An 18,719-nucleotide genomic window follows, 5' to 3' on the forward strand; every position below is an offset into this window, starting at 1 on the left:
AATTCACTGTTCATGGGTGTATTAAATGACCCAGTGTGCATTAAATGACCCAGTGTGCATGGCTAATTGATTTGATATTTTAGAAAGTATAAATCATTGTTAGCCACATTGAATGTTAAACTTCAAAAAGCATTTCCATATGTGCATCGCACCATTACAATGTTTGTCAGAGAAGATGTCCTTCACTACGTTCTTTCCCACTTCCCTGTGGTTGTGTCAGCAAGACAGAAGTCCGATTTAAAAAAATTGCTGTGAATGGAAGGTGGACTATAAGGTGCCTGGATACATGGGGTCCTAGACTGGACTTAAGCAATCATGAATTATTAAAAGCCTTTAGTCCTCTGATTGGCACAGGCATGACTGTCAATGATGGTGAAGTAGGTACAATGCATGTGCAAGTGTGGTCAAATAAATGTATCTTCCAAAACTATTTGAATGAGAAAGGGGATCAATTGCAACGGGTAGATATTCAATGTCCTCGGTCTTCAATGGACATTCCATTTCTGGCATGGTAACACCTGTGTTGGCAGAATTATGAGAGAGCCCTGAGCTCTCCCAATCAAAATCCTCAATTCGGATTCCCTAAAACCAACAGAAGATAGTATTAATGAATTGTTAACATATATCATCTAGTAATGCAACCCATTTCATCAGCTGGAGCTATTCTTTTCAGATTTCAGATTCACTGAGAATCACTGACATACTATGTATTAGATGACATTATTTCATACATTAATAGTAGGGTATTAATATCTATTGTGGAACTAATAATATTCCAAATAGGAGATGTGAGCTACAGAGAGGTAGCTGGTAACATAATCTAGAAGTGGCGAAGGTTGAAAGTAGTAGGTTTTCATTGCCAAGAAATGTAATTGCTTTATCATAAACAGATTAAATCATCACTGATTGCTATGGATTTCATGTCAAGTTAATATCAAATGTGATGGATGAGGAACCACCTAAATTAAGGAATAGTAGCAAACCAATTATATTTGTTATGTGACTACAAGCCAACTAGTTATGAATGTAACAATATTGCCAGATATGTTCCAATATTGCCAGATATGTTAACAGTAAAAACTAATTTGTAACTGGTTGGATCATGCCCATAATCACTATAACGTTAAGTTTCACCTTGCTAAACATTGTGCAGATCACAGCATAAGTTGGTCAAAAATGTATCTCCAAAAGAACAGCTGGGTTGTTTTAAGTCACAGGTGGGACTGGCAAGTTAGCTAGCACGATGCCTTCTATTTCTAGATTTTACTAAGTTTACCAGTACTTATCTGAGCTAACGACATGATCACTGTCACTAGTTATAAAGAAATCATTGACTTTCACTTGGTGCTATTCACTGACAGTAAAAAATAAATAAAAAAAGGGGGTTTTATTGTACACACAGCTGTTTGTAGACTAGCTCCAGCGCTCCTAGCTGCGTTGCTAAAATAATAGCAGAAACAATGCTAACGTGCTAGTCATAAATATAGAACAATGGTGCTAGCTAGTCGTCTAATGTAATTGTAAACATGATTTGTGTATGCTCGCGGACTAAACGAAACGTTTCTACAAAACAGCTATAACATTAAAGACAGTTAAACAAAAGATCGTTAGATCGTAGATATGTGAAATGGTAATTACCGTATTTGTCCCAGCCGAATCCATGGTGGTCATGCCAGACTGGGCGTTCTGGGTCAAGGCCGGCCATTGGCAAGGCAAGAGCTTCTTCCTTGTTCATGTACTATGCTCCAAAACGTAGGTGCTGATTGGCCCAAGAGGAGTCCTGTGCGCCAATGAACGCTATCTATCGATCTGCGCTCGATTGCTTATCCTTCATCCTCCAACTACCCGGATGTCTGTCTCAGTAACTTGAAATTGAATTTGAGAACTGAATCTGAATTGTGAGAAGTGAATGTGAAGATATATAGAGAGTTTAATTTTCAGTGAGGATCACATTTTATTGGACTTCGGATCCAAACGAATAAATTCAATTTCAAATTATACAATTCAGATTCAGTTTTTCAATGCAATTATTCAAATTAAACAATACAATTTCAAATTATGTGATTCAAATTCAGTTTTTCAATGCAATTATTCAAATTTAGCAATTCAAATTCAAATATAAATGATTCAAATTCAGTTTCTGGTGGCACATATTTCAGCCCATAGACTGCAAGTAAAAAAAATCACACTGACCAAAAAAGCTATGGAATGAAAAAAGACAGAGGGCCAAAAAAAAAGAAAAAAACATTGCCTGACGTCAAATGCTTTCTGGATAAATTCCTCCCTATTCATTCCCAGTTTTTCCCTCCCTCTCTCTGAAGTCTTACCAGTGGTTAAAGGAGAAGATAGTGAGTGAAGATGGAAGGAAACAGCAGGCTAAGCTGAAGGAGCTGGGACACATCGCAGAGAAGCTTGGCTGTACACTCCCTCAGCTGGCTGTTGGTAAGACGCTCACGTCTCATAGGATATGATTATTACCATTAAATCTTGCATTGGGAACAACGGATGTTGCATTCATTTGGTTCTAAACATCTTTCACCAGAAAATCATTGATTCAACCACCAGGTTATTGGTGAAATACAGTGGGGAGAACAAGTATTTGATACACTGTGGATTTTGCAGGTTTTCCTACTTACAAAGCATGTAGAGGTCTGTCATTTTTATCATAGGTACACTTCAACTGTAAGAGACGGAATCTTTGTTAGCTACGCCGTCATGGATTAAAATCCTGCAGTGCACGCAAGGTCCCCCTGCATAAGTCAGTGCATGTCCAGGCCAGTCTGAAGTTTGCCAATGACCATCTGGATGATCCAGTGGAGGAATGGGAGAAGGTCATGTGGTCTGATGAGAAAAAATGTAGCTTTTTGTTCTAAACTCCACTTGCCGTGTTTGGAGGAAGAAGAAAGATGAGTACAACCCCAAGAACACCATCCCAACCATGAAGCATGGAGGTGGAAACATCATTCTTTGGGGATTATTTTCTGCAAAGGGGACAGGACGACTGCACCGTATTGAGGGGAGGATGGATGGGGCCATGTATCGCAAGATCTTGGCCAACAACCTCCTTCCCTCAGTAAGAGCATTGAAGATGGGTCGTGGCTGGGTCTTCCAGCATGACAACGACCCGAAACACACAGCCAGGGCAACTAAGGAGTGGCTCCGTAAGAAACATCTCAAGGTCTTGGAGTGGCCTAGCCAGTCTCCAGACCTGAACCCAATAGAAAATCTTTGGAGGGAGCTGAATGGCCGTATTGCCCAGCGACAGCCCCGAAATCTGAAGGATCTGAAGAAGGTCTGTATGGAGGAGTGAGCCAATATCCCTGCTGCAGTGTGTGCAAACCTGGTCAAGAACTACAGGAAACGTATTATGATCTCTGTAATTGCAAACAAAGGTTTCTGTACCAAATATGAAGTTCTGCTTTTCTGATGTATCAAATACTCATGTCATGCAATAAAATGCAAATGAATAACTTTAAAATCATAAAATGTGATTTTCTGGATTTTCGTTTTAGATTCCATCACTCACAGTTGAAGAGTACCTATGATAAAAATGACAGACCTCTACATGCTTTGTAAGTGAGAAAACATGCAAAAGTGGCAGTGTATCAAATACTTGTTCTCCCCACTGTATAAGAAAATGTTTTAAGTGATCAAAACATAACAATGTGCATTCTTTGGGCGGTAGGAGGGTGACATGCTCAAGGGGATGGTGGTCATAGACCTTCCACCTCCATAATGAAAATGAATTGAGGCCAGGTCTAGGGTCAGGAATCAGGGATTGGGCCAAAACCATCCTGAATCACCTCTGAATGGTGGAACCAACATTATCACACACAATTTAATTGAGGATGGTGATTCTGTACTTTTTAATCTGCATCTGGAAGGCAAAACACTGTACAATACATACAGTATATTCACCAGAGTGATGATCAATTAGGAACAATGAGTATAGTGATAATAAAAGGTATTTTTAAAACAAAGAAAATCTTATATAAAGGTGTGCATGTATTTTTTATGAATATCATGTATTTCAATCTGAAACGTGTCTTTCTAGATGGTTTGTTGTACTCAGTCAATGTCAGATGTTGTGTTTTTCATGCTGTAAGTGGTGAAACATTACCACATACTTGAGTGAATAGTACCCAAGCGTCTAAAAATACTGTAATGACTATGCAGCGCCACCAAGTGGAATCTTGTAGTACAAATAATATTATATCAAGGGAATTTCTCTATTTTAAAACTTGATGTTACAGGTCTGAGGGCGAGGAGAAGGAGTTTTCCTTGTAAAACTGCATTATAAATTAACTTTAGCCACCACTAGCTACAAATCTCAAAATCATCGAAAATCAGCTCCCAATTTTTTTGTAATATTTGGTGAATTGACCATTATGATGATATATTCACACCATTACGATGGTATACTCACACACACCCATTACTCCTCCTTAAAATCAGAGTCTGTATTTAACCTCATTGATGGAACCAATACCTTTGGCCCCCTTTCTTCTTTCCTTCTCTCCTTCCCTAGCTTGGTGTTTGAGAAATGAGGGGGTGAGCTCAGTACTCCTGGGAACTTCCAATCCGGAACAGCTAACAGAGAACCTGGGTGCCATACAGGTAACCACACACACAATACACACACTCACACACTACACGCACTCACACACACACACTCATACATTCTCTGCCTTTCCAGTTTCTTCCGAAAATGACGTCTCATGTGGTCTCGGACATTGACCACATCCTGGGCAACCGTCCATTCAGTAAGAAGGACTTTCGTTCCTAGTCACCGAGGAGGAAGGACGATTTCTGTCTATCTGACATGGATCCAGTATCACCGAACCCTTGGGCTCAGCACAGGTTTTATCTCAGTCTGAATCAGCCTAGTTCAGTCCTGCTCAGCTCTAGCCTCCTCAGCCAGTGTAACCAAGCTAATTTCGGCATAGCCTAGTTCACCCTCTGCCTATACCAGCCCCAGCTTATCCTACTGTTTCAGTAGACTCTCAGACGTCCTGAGATAATTAGCTGTGTATATGCATGCTTCCCCTCTGTTGTGTGCCTGGACTCTATTCAAAAGCACAGTGCACAGATCAGCAGACAGGGTTATTAAATACTTAGATTATACCGTAAGCTTTCACTGCAGCGCATTTTGAAAATCAAACAGCTCTCCAGCCAGACTACTGTTTTTGACCCTTGCTTGACCTTGAGAGGCAGAAAACTGTGGACACTGAATTTCAGTGACGGGTTCATTCTGTCTGCGAGGTGGAGAATGTGCATGTTGTCGCCCCCTTCTGGCCGTACAAGGAAACGCTATGGAATGTCGTCCATAGATTGTTAGTGGCAGCTGAGGGAGCAGATACCCTGCGCTGTAGAGAACCCTGACTCTTCTCCTCATGCCTGTTAAATGAACCTGCATCATTGGTTGCGGATGTGAATCTGGGATAGCACAAGCAACTCTGTGACATGACCAAGGTTACATGCTTGTAATGCTTGTTGCTTGCTAGTGATAATAGGAGACTGATGAAGAATTTTCAGAAAAAATATACAATGTATTATTTATTCATAGTATGTGAAAATACTTTATATTCTGTGTGTTGGGATTTTTTTTTAATTATGTGTGTATATATGAAACTACAGGGGCAAACAGTGTAACATAAGAACTGACCTCAAGTCCCTTTTCTTGCAGAGGAAAATCTATAAACAATCTATTATGTAAATCAGGCTTCCCTAAAACCAGGTTCAGTGGTCTCCTGGGGGTGCATGTGTTAGTGTTTGTCTCAGCTTTACAAAACTGATTTAAGTACTCAGATGATGATGAGTAACTTTTCTGCATCAGCTGTGAAGTGTTGACAAAAAAAACAAAAGGCATCCCTCTGTGAGGCCTCAGGACCAGGTTTGGGAAATCCTGGTGTAAATAGTGTTTTGTTCTTCTGTCAGTAGCACAATGCATTCATGTGTGATGATTCAAGTCCTGGCTTCCGCCAACCCAGGGTTTTCTTATTTAGCTGTTGGCTACTTTTTTACTTTAAGAGACACCAGTTGGATTTAACATTTCATGAATAACTCAAAGAATTCAAATTTTCCAAGACTGCAGATTGTTTGACAGATGGCTAAGTCCTTATTTGTTTTACGCTGCTTCAAATGCATACTCCTTTTTAGTATGACATAATGTTCAGACCTCTTCCTTACATGTGGTTGATAGACCAAGCAGTCACAGATCAATTAAGTTCATAACATATGTAGGCTGAATCCCAATCTGATTAATTTTCTCCTATACCTAGGAAGGTAGCCAGTGATAACCATTGTTTGGATTGGAACCAGGCCATTCAATATGTGGTGGTCCATGCTGCAGTGCCTTGATATGAGCCCTGTTAACAAGACCCATTTGTATTAGCCCCAATCCATTCAATGCGCTCAATGTAATGGATATGTAGAGACAATGTTGTAATAGCTCAGATGTACCAGAGTGAAAAGGGTAGAAGCTAGAAGTGGGTTTGGAGTTTTTGGAATTCTGTGTGTGGCCATTCGCTTGATCCTCATCCTTGTGTGTTCAGTTTAGTGTGACTGACAGTGTAAACTGTTGTATTACAATATACAAAACTGTTCCAAGTCTTGTTTTCTACAGTATGTAAAGTTGTCAGGAGGAAAGAGGATTCATCAGCAATATTGCTGACATCAACATCAGTGTTTCCCTATCAAGATCATGAGGTCTGTCATGAATAGCATTTCAATTCATAATACGCTTGATTAATAAATGGTAATGATGAGGTCTTGTTTTATTTGCTGTTTGATGATAATAATAGGGAGTATTTGAATCAGGCATTTCTCACCTTTTGTACTCCAGGCTATAGATCCTTAAGTCTGCATGTGTGTGATTTCTTTTATAGCTGTTGTTTTCCCCTACACATGTTGATAAATGGCTGGTTAAAACTGAAAACCTGTTTCGTATCAATGGAGTGTGTCAACTACTCCTTGCTTCTTCTACTACAATTTCCTAAGCAAAAATAGATGGAGAAACTTGTAGCCTACAAAAGGGATAGGGTTTAGACTCATTTCTGTTGTTTGGAAATTAAAGACAGAAACATGGTCTGACCTATCACAATCAGGCTAATCTGGACAACACGAGTGAGACAAATTAAGCAACAACAAGAGAAAATATGTGCAGAATGTAATTTCCATGAGTAAAAGCCCCTGGAAACTAAGCAAGAGATACAATTTCTCTTGAAGGCAGAGAAAGGCTGGCTCTTTAGCCACTGTCATTATAATAACCATGCATACACAGAGAGGTACTTGATCTGGCCAGTTTAATGAGTACAAAAAGGGATGGACAGACAGACCTTGGAGCAACCTCCAAATATTTCATTTCCTGAAGCCTCACTGCTCAAATGAATATTTTATTCACCTCACCCTTTCCCTCCAATAAAAAAAACCCCAGCCCCATTCATCACTCCACCCTTTACTGACTCCAATCCCATTCCTAGAGCTCCTCATACTTTTACTTGGATCCAGTGGACAGCAGGGCGATAAGGCCGGACGAAGCACTGATGGACAGAATGTAGTTACTGGAAGGACAATGGGTTAAGGACAAATCAATGCCTGAGCAGCATACTCATTTACTTACGTTACACGGACATACCCATCCTATTTGGCCATTACGAAACACCCACACTAGGCACATGGGTTATTGCATTCCACCAATATAAATATTTCCAACCTAACCAACCTCATCCCTGGAGACCCCCCATCCAGTAGGTAATCCATTCAAGCCCACCTGACTCAAATAGCTGGTTGATACACAAATGGGGTTAGAGATGTGGTAGCTCTACCAGAATCAGAGTTGGACCACCCTGTTCCAGGCAGTCGGTAAAGCCACCCAGAAGATGTAAGAGTAATGTACTGGTGGCAACTTGCAATTCAATAAAGCCCACCGAAACAACCTGTATCAAAGCTGGTGATTGGCTATGCTGCAGACACAGTCTACATGTACGGCAGCAAAACCGGACAGTAATGGCCCAGATACGCTATACACGTCATGTCGACATTAGCATCATGTCAAAGAGATGTTCCATCTGCTACACCAGAAACCCTAATATTTTCCTTAACAAGACTGAAAGAACACGAGTCAACCATCGAGAATTGAAGCTCAGCATTTGGTGAAGCCTGGATGCTGCCATTGGACATGATGCAACGCGAGTAGCGTACACACAGTCATTTATTTCAAAGGAGGCATTCCTTAACGTTGGCAGCCGATGGCAACACTTAACACTTGATAGCGGTAGTGTAGCTTCTAGGTAAGGATGCCAGGATGTAACTGTAGCATCAACACCTGTTACTATACTAGTTAGGGACCATCCAACCACCTTCCACTTTATTAAGCACCCAAATGTTTCCAAGATAAGCATTTGACATTATTGTGCTTAAAGGATACACAGTTGGGTTAAAGTTCTTGAGCAGGAAAAAGGAAGCGATGATGACGAGGACCAGGAAGAGTGTGTTGTTGTAGAAGATGGAGAAGGTGGTAGCCTCATAGTCCGCTACCTCGTTTTTCTTCCACAGGATCCTAAATTAGCAGGAGCAGAGATGGACACAAACAAAAGCAAACTAAAAACAAGATGTCTGAAGTGTTGAATTAAAAACACCAATTTTCAAACTGCCACATAACCATACATGGCTCCCTTAACCTAAACAACATTGTTGGTTACAGTAAACCTTGATTTTTATACTTGCTATCTACTTTGTTTGACAGCACTATGTTGCTCTGAATATTAACAAAGAAAATCAAAGAAGGAAGAAATCAATACTTGTAAAGCTTGCGGGGTACCATTATTGTAATGCACTTTACCCCTACAAAAGATCCTATATATGGACTATTTAAGAATATATAGCAAAACACAGCCCAAAAACATTCTTGTCTCTAAATAAAATTATGCTGTAATTCAAACCAATGAAATAACAGCTTGCTCAGAAGTAGTTTAAACATGCATTTCAAATACTATAGAAATACAGACCACCTTTAGGGAGAAGGATTTATAAACGTGAAGTTTAACATAACCAATCATATTAGCTGAGAAAACCGTTACAACTTAACATTGACACTAAACTATATGACAAAAATGGCAGTTTGATATTGTAAACAAGCAACCAGCTCCTTAATTGCAAACCGAGATCTCATCAGGAACCTTAAGGGGGAGTCCCTTATCCTCTCAGAAAACAGACTGAAAAGAAAACGTTGCATTCACAGACAGACCTCTCATCCTTCTCCTTGCGAGACATCTTGCGGTTGTCAGCCTCAGAGAGTTTCCTGGTCACCTCTTTGGAGACAGCATCCTCCCGCTTCTGAGCAACTCTGTTTGAGAGGTAAGAGACACTTAGAAATTGGCTACAATAATCCTAAACACAAAAACAGGCTCCCTCTAGGAATTTGGCAAGTACTGCAAAAATAAGATACAAACTTTGGTTGGTCAAACATACTTGTGTTTAAGGACAAACTTGACATTCTTGTAGGCAAATGCCACCAGGTAGGTGCTGACTAGGGTCATGACAGCATACAGGATCGCTGACTGGACCAGGTCCATATGCCAGATCCTCCAGAACAGCCCTGCACCCAGAGACGACAACAAACAAGGGTTACTTATCATGAACTACTATCAGTTTTGTCTACGATTTAACAGTGCTTAATGTGCCACCTGAAAAGACTAGGTGAAGTAACTCAAGTAATCAACCACATTCAATCATATTTTATAACACTACTTTAACGCCATCAGCTGTTTTTTCAAAGTGTTAATGTCAACAGCCAGCCTACCCGCCACCCCCTAAAAATACACAAAGATAACTAATCAATTATCTAAGAAGCTAATTAGCTAGAAGCTAGTTAGCCAGCTAAATAAATCAACTTCCTAACACTATCTAGCGAGCTAATCAATCTCAACAGCAGTTACCTAGTTAGCGTTAGTTGGTATATTACATTAGCGTCAGTAGGCAGCAGTAAATAGCCTACTAACCAACAACGGTTGTTAAACTACACTTTGGCTAGCTATGTCTGGTTATGCCACGTAACTAGCAGTACGTTCGCTGGCTAGTCGAACGTCCATTCAATAACCTAGGCAAATAACGTACAGTACAGTCAGGAGCTGCTAAAAAGCAAGACATCAGTGTATTCTTTTGGACAAACAAACCATTTCAGTTGCAAAACATTTGATCAAACAGTTTCTAAACACATTTAGTTTCATATGACCCTGGTTGTTTCGCTACAATAGAAACGCTTTCTGTCCAAACGTTTCGCAACAGTAAAACGTTTTGTTTGGAATGGATACCCCGGGTCTTGGTACCGTAAAGTCGTAAGCCAGCTACTTACAAATGGGAATTGCTGAGACTATGAGCGCATTGCCGTAGAAAAGCGCAGAGGACTTTGCAGACAGGTTTCGGCTAAAGTCCTGAAGGAGTAGGTCTTCCTCAGATTGCTGTTTGCTGCTTCCTTTAGGTGCCATGGTTCGAAAGTGACCAGCGTGTCCTCTAGACCTGCAGTGAAAGAAGACCGACACGTATAAACTAGCTTCGTTAGAAAAAGCTAACGACGCGTCAGCACAAATACGGAAGTAGAAGTCTTTTGAACGGAAATTGTCCGAGGTAGTTTTCTTCTTTGGTAAGGATTTTCTTGAGGTTCGTTAAACGCAAAATATCGAACATTGCCATCTACCGTTCTGGATGTTTAAAATAAATAAGAAGAAAACGAGTATATCAAACATACCACTAGGGGACCTTCTTTATCTGTGATCAGATGTTTTGACATGAAACAAACCACTGTGGTTTCCAGTCACAGACGCTATCACGTTATACACAGGAGCTCACCAAAACTGAATACAAGTGGAAAAAAACGTTATCAAATACTCTACTAAGGTCAGTTCAGGATATTGGCAATGAGGCCTTAATCCATACATACATTTTAACAATTTAGCATATGCCTTATCCAGACCAGAGAGACTTATGCATATTTTCAAAGACTTTAAATGTCCCTTATTCAAATAATTATTAAACTAGGATTATAGATTACCAGCAATTTATATGCCTACTACAGAGTGCCAGTACTTTATTTGTCTAGAAAATAAAATTTGCTGAACATTTCTATGGGATAGATGTTTTTGTAAGACTACAAAACAATGAAGGAAGGCTTTCAATATTTAATTATTTAATGCATTACATTTCTCATAGAAGTTGATTAGTAACACCTCAGGAAATGATAAAATCATGTACATTTGCTTAAAAAAAGCGTCACAAATCAATATGACGTTTTTTTCTAAGGTATTTAAAAACTATTTTGCCCTAAATAATATTTTCCAGGGGACAGAAATAGTCTGGCGTAGTAGTATGATCCATTAGTAAATACCCTACTCAAAGAAGAAGCTATAAGCTAAACTGAGTGAACACATTTTGACACATCTGGGTCACTAGTCGTATCAAATTCTTTGACCCACCTTGACAAACCCTGTCACTCTGCGTTTCAGATCTGTTGACACATTATAATATCAGTGCCACAGTGTATCAGTTCAAACAGAATCTGGCATATTTCAAACTGAAACACTTTGATGAAACTCAACTAATCATGTACGAATCATTTGATGTCAAGACAACATGCCACAGTCAGATACACTTTAAAACAGATTATTCTAGGGAGTTTTCCACTAAATCAGATTAATTTTGATGCTATTTGCACGTCTCAACATCCAATTTAGAGGAAGTTTATAGGCAGTATGCACTTTCAAGATGAAAATGCGACAGACATTCATTTGAATATAATGAATGTGTAGAAGATATCATCATACTAGAAAAAATGGTAGGGTATCTCAAAGAAACTGTAAATTCACCCTGAGACAATAAAAAATACACTCTTTCAATTCAATATCACATCCAGCACAGAGACAATTGAGCTTTGAGCGAACAGAGTTGTAAAAAAAACTAAACAACAACTAGAGTATGCACATGCATGCTTCATATTAGACGTGTCTCGGCCTGAGAGAGAAACAGGCGAACTGTGAGTCAGCTTGGGCCATTGCCTGTCTTCCTCAGTGCTGCAATATGATAAGAGGAAAACAGCAGAAGCAGATGGGAGAACCTGAAGCCGCAAACATAGTGCTTAGACCCCCGCCAGGTGGCTCTGTGTGTCTGTGCACTTCGGAGTACAAGAATGTGTCACAGGCAAAGCAAGCTTGTGTGAGGAAAGCTTCTTTCATGAGAACTTAGGGATTAAACATGCATTTTAGGGGTGCAGACAGAAAAATAGACAACATGAGTCAACATGTCAACATGATATATTTAAATAATTTACAAAAACATATCCACCATTTATTCACATTTGTGTTTTTAATTACAAATGAATTTTTGTAAGACATAACAAAGACATGTCTGTCACTTAAAAACTGTAAGTTATGATTGGAAGGGGGAAAAAGACCAATCTCCTGCATATGTTCTATAAATCAAAATCCTACTTTAAGAACATTTCTGTAAAGAGAAAGAATGAATGTATGCCATTAATGCTAAAAGGCCTGTAAAGACAATGCAAGATTGTATTATTTTGTCATGGCTGTTATTGTTATGATCTTTGAAAATGTACAGCCAAAGCATAATTTCTTTCTCTCGCTATCTCATTCACTCTCTCTCTCTCTCTCTCTCTCTCTCTCTCTCTCTCTCTCACTCTCTCTCAGCTCAGTACAGCCCTGGTGACACAGACTTCACTCATAACGTGACTACAGGGCAGAAACACACACACACAGAACATCTGACATGGAAGAAAAAAGCAGAACCATAAGATGCCACATCAGAGATGGCACACACCAGTCATCCTCCAGGTTGTGTTCTGTTGGTCTGCTGGTGTGTTTTAGTTCCCTGTTCTGACCCGGGGGACCCTATGAAGAAGACCACCAATCAAAATGACAATCTCATTATCTTCTGTTACTTCCCTAGAGCCAATCTGTGGGCCTGGTGTCTGCTCGCCTGCTCTGCCTGTGCAGTAGGGGCTAAATTAGGCCCCAAGGATGATGTAGGCCCCAAGGCTTGATGTAATGGAAAACGATTGGCCCCTGAATGTGGAGTTCTATATCTCATTAAAGAATAGCATTGCGTACACACAAATTGACAACACACACACTATTTAACGTTTTACTGTTGTGTGCAGGGACCCCAACCTAAACCTGACTTTTAATCTAACCTCAGAAACGTAACCTTAACCATAAATATGATCATATACCCTAATGCCTTACCTTAAATCTATATTTGTCATCTTTCGATATTAGCTAATCAAAATACTGTAATACGGTGTGGTGCTTAGTAGTTCACCTGATATAAGTATGGTACCTGTATTCCCATAGGGACCCAATACAGAAATACAAAATCAATGCTGTAACTCACACTGGACGAGTGTCTGCTGAATGACGTAAATGTGGGGAAAAGTGTTATGGGAGACAGTTGACTAAGCTTGTAATAAAGGCCAGGTTTATGGATTGTTAAGACGATTTTGGATTGTTAAGATGATTTTGGCTGGACATCTTGAGAAACAAGATCACTTTAATCTTAAAAAGAAAAGGTCCCTTTTCCTTGTGGGGAAAAGGTGAAGTTTTCCTTGTTTTAAAACAAGTAAGGGGCAAAATAATTTCCCGGTCTAACCCTGTTGTTCACCGTCTGCAACTGAAAGGAGAGACAGACCTTCCTAGAAGGTTGGGGAGAGGACAGCTCTACCTTGCAGGTAATTCCAGCCACAGGGTAAGACAGGGGACCTGCTGAATAATGCTGCCCTGTTAGCCAGGGGAGAGATGAATAAAGGGGGTGGGGGGGGGGGTCAGTGGGACATGCGTGATGGCACCTAGGGCATATGACAGGCCCTGACGACAGTGCTCCTGTCACCCCTTGCTTCCTGTCATTCCCATCTAACTATCATCTCTCGCTTCGCCCGCACAAACGCCACGCGCTTCCTCTCTTTGGCATGCACTGTGGATGTCTGCTGAAAGGGATTGCGTGCTGCACACTCATTTCATTCCTTCTTCGTTTCAGCTCAAAGGGAGACAGCGAATGTGTGATTGGGGGTTGCAGTGGCGAGGGAGTCAAATATTCTTCCCTTCAAAGGATGCCAGACATGTGTTTATACTTTCAGCGCAAATTTTTCTGTAAATAGTTTCTCCCCTGTCTACTCCTTGTGTGTGTGGGGGGGGGTTGTGTTTGTGTGGGTCTCATAAAGTAAACTAACTCTATAAGTTTAATCTCAGTCTGCAGCAGACGCTCCCAGACTTGTTGGACGTGAGGATGAGAGGAGAGTAAACTGAGGGTGAGGAAAGGGGTGTGGATGACGAGAGGAGGGGGGAGGAACAGAGTGATGAAAAGGAGCGGGGAGTTCATTAAAGGGGGAATAGACAGCAGAAGAAAAAAGGGGGAAATGAAAGGATGGTAAGAAAAGAAGTATGAAAACAAAGACCAAGAGTCCTAAAGGAACAGGAATACTTTTAAGTTGGCTCTCCTCAGTGTCTTGGACATCTAACAAGCTATTCATAAGATGTTTCCACGACAATAAACAACAAAATAACATTAAAACATGGACAATTCAACCTCATGTAAATATTCTGCCAGTACCCCATAATGACAAAATATACAGTAAGTCTATTTCAGGCTTGGCGGTAAGATTTAGGGTAAATGTTAATATGTTACAATTTTGGTTAGATTTAAGGGTTAAGGAAATAAGGGTTTCGAATGCGATTACTTTTTAAAGACCCTGACAGGAAAACACTTTAATGTTTGTGTGTTTTTGTATGTGTGTGGGGAGTGAAATGGGGGGGCGGTCCTGGTCTGCCAAGTCTGTTTACAGAACCAGATAAAGGATGCAGGAAAGGTTAACATTTTGTCAACAGGGGGATGCTTACTAGTCCATCTGCATCTCAAAGGTCACATTGTTTTGGACCTTCCGCTGCGTGTGTGTGTGTGCGTGTGCCAAATCCGTCAGACTGGTGAGAAGAGAAAGGGAGATGGATAAACAAACGTGTTGTGACCACTGCGTGGAGGACAAACAGCGCAGCTGGAACCTCACCACTCAAAACAATTACATCTGGGCCCCAGAGAGACCACAGTTAACCACGGAGAAGAACCACAGCAAACCACAGAACAAGAGCCATTGAAATGTGCAACCCATCCAAAAGAAAGCATGTAGAGCACCTAGCCAGTGTGAGAGCATGATTGACAGTTTGAACTGGAGCATGAAGAGTATTTTTCAGTGACTGCACAAGTGATTGTGTGCGTGGCTCTTTCATCTTCAGGACCATTTAGACCTCATGTTGCTGATCTAACACCTTGTGACTCCTGTGGCTGTGGATCACTCAGTTTTCCTGCCGTCTCCGAGGCTCTATCTGGGAAGCAGGCGCCGTCAGATTAGAACGGTTGGAAAACATATGGAGGAGAATAGGATCTCCACTTCAATGTATGTGACCTGGTGGAGCAGGAGACAGAGAGAGACAGACAGACAAATACACAGAGAGTGAGATAGACACAGGCGGGCAGATGAGCTGACAGGCAGACAAATGTGGGGGGATGGAATGAGGGAGACGGTGTGGGGAGAATCCTGTTTGGACTTTCGCCAACCTATGATGGAGATCAATAGATAAAGAGAAATGAGGAAGACAACAGTATCATGAATCATGCAATGACTCGAAAAGGACTATGCGCCTCCATCAATATACTCATAAAATAAATTGATATATTCATATACAGTAAAATGGTTGTGTGGTCAGTGCAGTGACTGAGAAACAATGGTTTGGTACAAAACCAACATCTGAGTCAGACTCTGAGTCAATCTTTTACTGTCTGTAGCCAGACTGGCACAGTGACACAATCATAACAGAAATGATTTACTATTGCCCGCTTATTCTGTCTTTCTCTATTGAATTCAATGTAAGCACTTTATTCACAATTGAAAAGGATTGTGTAAATTGCCAAACCAGGTGTAAAATAAAAAAGTAAATGAAACAAAAGAAAATCTTGAAATATAATGTACATTGTTGGCAGCAGAAAATAAACAATTGGTTCCATTTTGATTATGTTTACAATGTTGTCTGTGCTCCAGTGGTTGCTTAACATATACACAAACATATTCATGTTTGATTTGATTATTTATTTTTGAAATGTGGATCTGCATGATTTGAGGTCTCTAATATGGACCTACATTCAACAGGAGATTAGGAAGTGCAGCTCAGTTTCCATCTTATTTTGTGGTCAGTGTCTAGCTTATTGTCTCTCATAGCCAAGTCTACTTACGGCAGTCTTGATAGTAAGGCCAAGCTCATTGAAATATTCTCTTTGTCTTTCCTGCCCGAACAAGATCTGGCACCTCAGATTTTCACCTTTGACCCCAACCCCCACACAGACACTCACACACAGACACACGAACACACACACACATATATACACACACGCTACTAACAGAGACGCGCTAGCATAAAAAGCACAGAGGCCATGGCAGTGTTTCAATGCCCTGCAAGGTGCTGTCATTTACAGTTAACCCCAGTCTCAGCATGACCAGGAGAGAAGAGGGTGGTGGGAGGGAGGGAGAGGATTCAGAATGGCACAGAAAGGGACTGGAGACAGAGAGCGATGACAGCAAGCTCAGCGAGACAGATCGGCATGCTGCAGACACTACCCTAAACCACAGCCACACGTTGTATAATGTGGTGTGTGTAAAGAGGTCCTTTTGATGCTCAGAATCACAGCGCTTTACGAGAATCACAGGAAACCCACTCAGAGGTAAAATGCAAAAGGAAGGGGCGAGGAACAAATCGTGTGAACTTTCCAGATAGAGAAAATAGCACCTATTAAAGAATCTTCTTCCAATATAAATCCATCAAGATGGCTGCATTCCAGACCAGACTTGGAAATTCCTTGGTGGAATCTGGGTCTTAACAGACAGATGGCAGGGAAATGTGCTAGTGCTCCACTTGAGAAAACCCGGAATTTAGACACACACACACACACACACACACGTGGTGCCTGTTTCTCACATATAAACACACATTTGAAACATCCCTCACATTGTACACACATTGCACCCACACTCATAATGCACACCTACAGCTGGGTTCCAGATGGGGGACCTTCCTAATCTCTCACGCCATCGTGTAGGTGTTGTACAATGTCTAGCACTGCAATAGTGAGAAGAACATCCCCCTCAGCTGAGACTTCTCGCTTGTGTATGTGAGATGACATATTCAGTTTTAAGATTCCAGCTAAATATCAGTTTGCATGCCTTTACTACATTGTAAAAGTACGTACTGCCCAGTAATAGTAAAGTACTTTTAAGTATATGGTAAGCCAGTATGCCGGTGTTGTGATATGCTATCTCATGACAAAATTGTGTACTGAAATTAGACCACTATGCCACAAATTAAAATTCCACCAACATTGAATAATTACCTAGACAACATTAAGTAATGTGCTAAATTAACTAACCTTTTTTATGTATAAGTATTTTTTTTGTTTTACAGGTTGACTTTATGGACAGGTGCCCTACTCCCTTGTACTACTCCCTTATACTACCCGACTCTAACCCTACCTTCCAAAGTATGATAAGTTCTCAGTTGTTAAATGTACAGTATCTCAAAAAAGTGAGTACACCCCACACATTTTTGTAAATATTTGAGTATAACTTAATACTGAAGAAATGGCACTTTGCTACAATGTAAAGTAGTGAGTGTACAGCTTGTATAACAGTGTAAATTTGCTGTCTCCTCAAAATAACCCATTAATGTCTAAACCGCAGGCAACAAAAGTGAGTACACCCCTAAGTGAAAATGTTGAAATTGCGCCCAATTAGCCATTTTCGCTCCCCGTTGTCTCAGGTGTGAATGGGGAGCAGGTGTGTTAAATGGGTCACTGGAAGTTCAACATGGCACCTAATGGAAAATAACTCTCTGAGGATCTGAAAAAAATTATTGTTGCTCTACATAAAGATGGCGTAGGCTATAAGAAACAAGACCATACAATGGTTTAACAGAACAGGTTCCACTAAGACAATAAATGACAATGACAATAAAGTTGAATCTAATGTAATATTCCACTGCAAAAAATTGCATCCATGTATGGCTTTTGCCACTGGCCACCTGAATAGCTAACAAGCCAATAGTACTAGCTGTCTTACTAGCTTGAAATGGTCATCATAATTAAGCCTATGCTAGCGACATTGCAGAAGAAATTTACACTACCAAAGCCAACCTTGAGCAAACATAGCTGGCTACAACTAATGGACTGCTAAAATTGTTAACCAAATGTTTTTTTCATATGTGAATGACAAAAAGACAAAAGGTACATAAAAAGGTTAATCAGTTCAGCTTCATGCTGACAGCAAATTAGTCAAACTTTTACTTTGCAAAAAAGTGGTCTAATTTCAAGCCGCAATATTATGATAAGCATGTCCCAATGCGATAGTTACTTTCGTAACTCCAGTTCTATGAGTGGAGTGTTGCCCATAGAGGCTTCGCTCCTACTGGTTTACCCCTCTGCCAATAGGCAGGCACTGAAAATGTGAAATATGCAAATTACACCACTCATGGCCACCTGCCCCTGTCTCATGGCACATGCTGCTCAGTCTCCCGACATACCTTTTTTCATGAGAAAAGCATTCAGAGACCGGCCAGGCCATGAACCCTATGGGCGACACTCCACTCATAGAACTGGAATTACGAAAGTAACTATCGTTG

At 40.5% G+C, this 18,719-nt stretch overlaps 2 protein-coding genes across 4 annotated transcripts in view; one reads left to right on the forward strand and one right to left on the reverse strand.

The window, feature by feature from the left end:
* Nucleotides 1–6,767, forward strand: part of kcnab1a (potassium voltage-gated channel, shaker-related subfamily, beta member 1 a) — a 169,583-nt gene extending 162,816 nt beyond the window's left edge. For all 3 annotated transcript variants that reach the window (XM_029119590.2, XM_013131370.4, XM_013131371.4), the window contains exons 12-14: nt 2,322–2,442; nt 4,529–4,617; nt 4,697–6,767. In XM_029119590.2, coding sequence (XP_028975423.2) covers nt 2,322–2,442; nt 4,529–4,617; nt 4,697–4,786 — 300 coding nt within the window. In that variant the 3' untranslated portion in view covers nt 4,787–6,767. The remainder of the gene's footprint in view (nt 1–2,321; nt 2,443–4,528; nt 4,618–4,696) is intronic.
* Nucleotides 6,768–7,289: 522 nt separating this feature from the next.
* ssr3 (signal sequence receptor, gamma) lies at nt 7,290–10,598 on the reverse strand. The gene is given in 5 exon segments (NM_001304026.1): nt 7,290–7,562; nt 8,429–8,560; nt 9,248–9,346; nt 9,472–9,598; nt 10,355–10,598. Coding segments are annotated over 5 exon segments (558 nt in total). The 5' UTR covers nt 10,488–10,598; the 3' UTR covers nt 7,290–7,495.
* Between the last annotated feature and the right edge of the window lie 8,121 nt (nt 10,599–18,719).

The sequence above is a fragment of the Esox lucius genome, chromosome 1 (genome assembly GCF_011004845.1).
Source record: "Esox lucius isolate fEsoLuc1 chromosome 1, fEsoLuc1.pri, whole genome shotgun sequence".
In the NCBI taxonomy this organism is placed as follows: domain Eukaryota; kingdom Metazoa; phylum Chordata; class Actinopteri; order Esociformes; family Esocidae; genus Esox; species Esox lucius.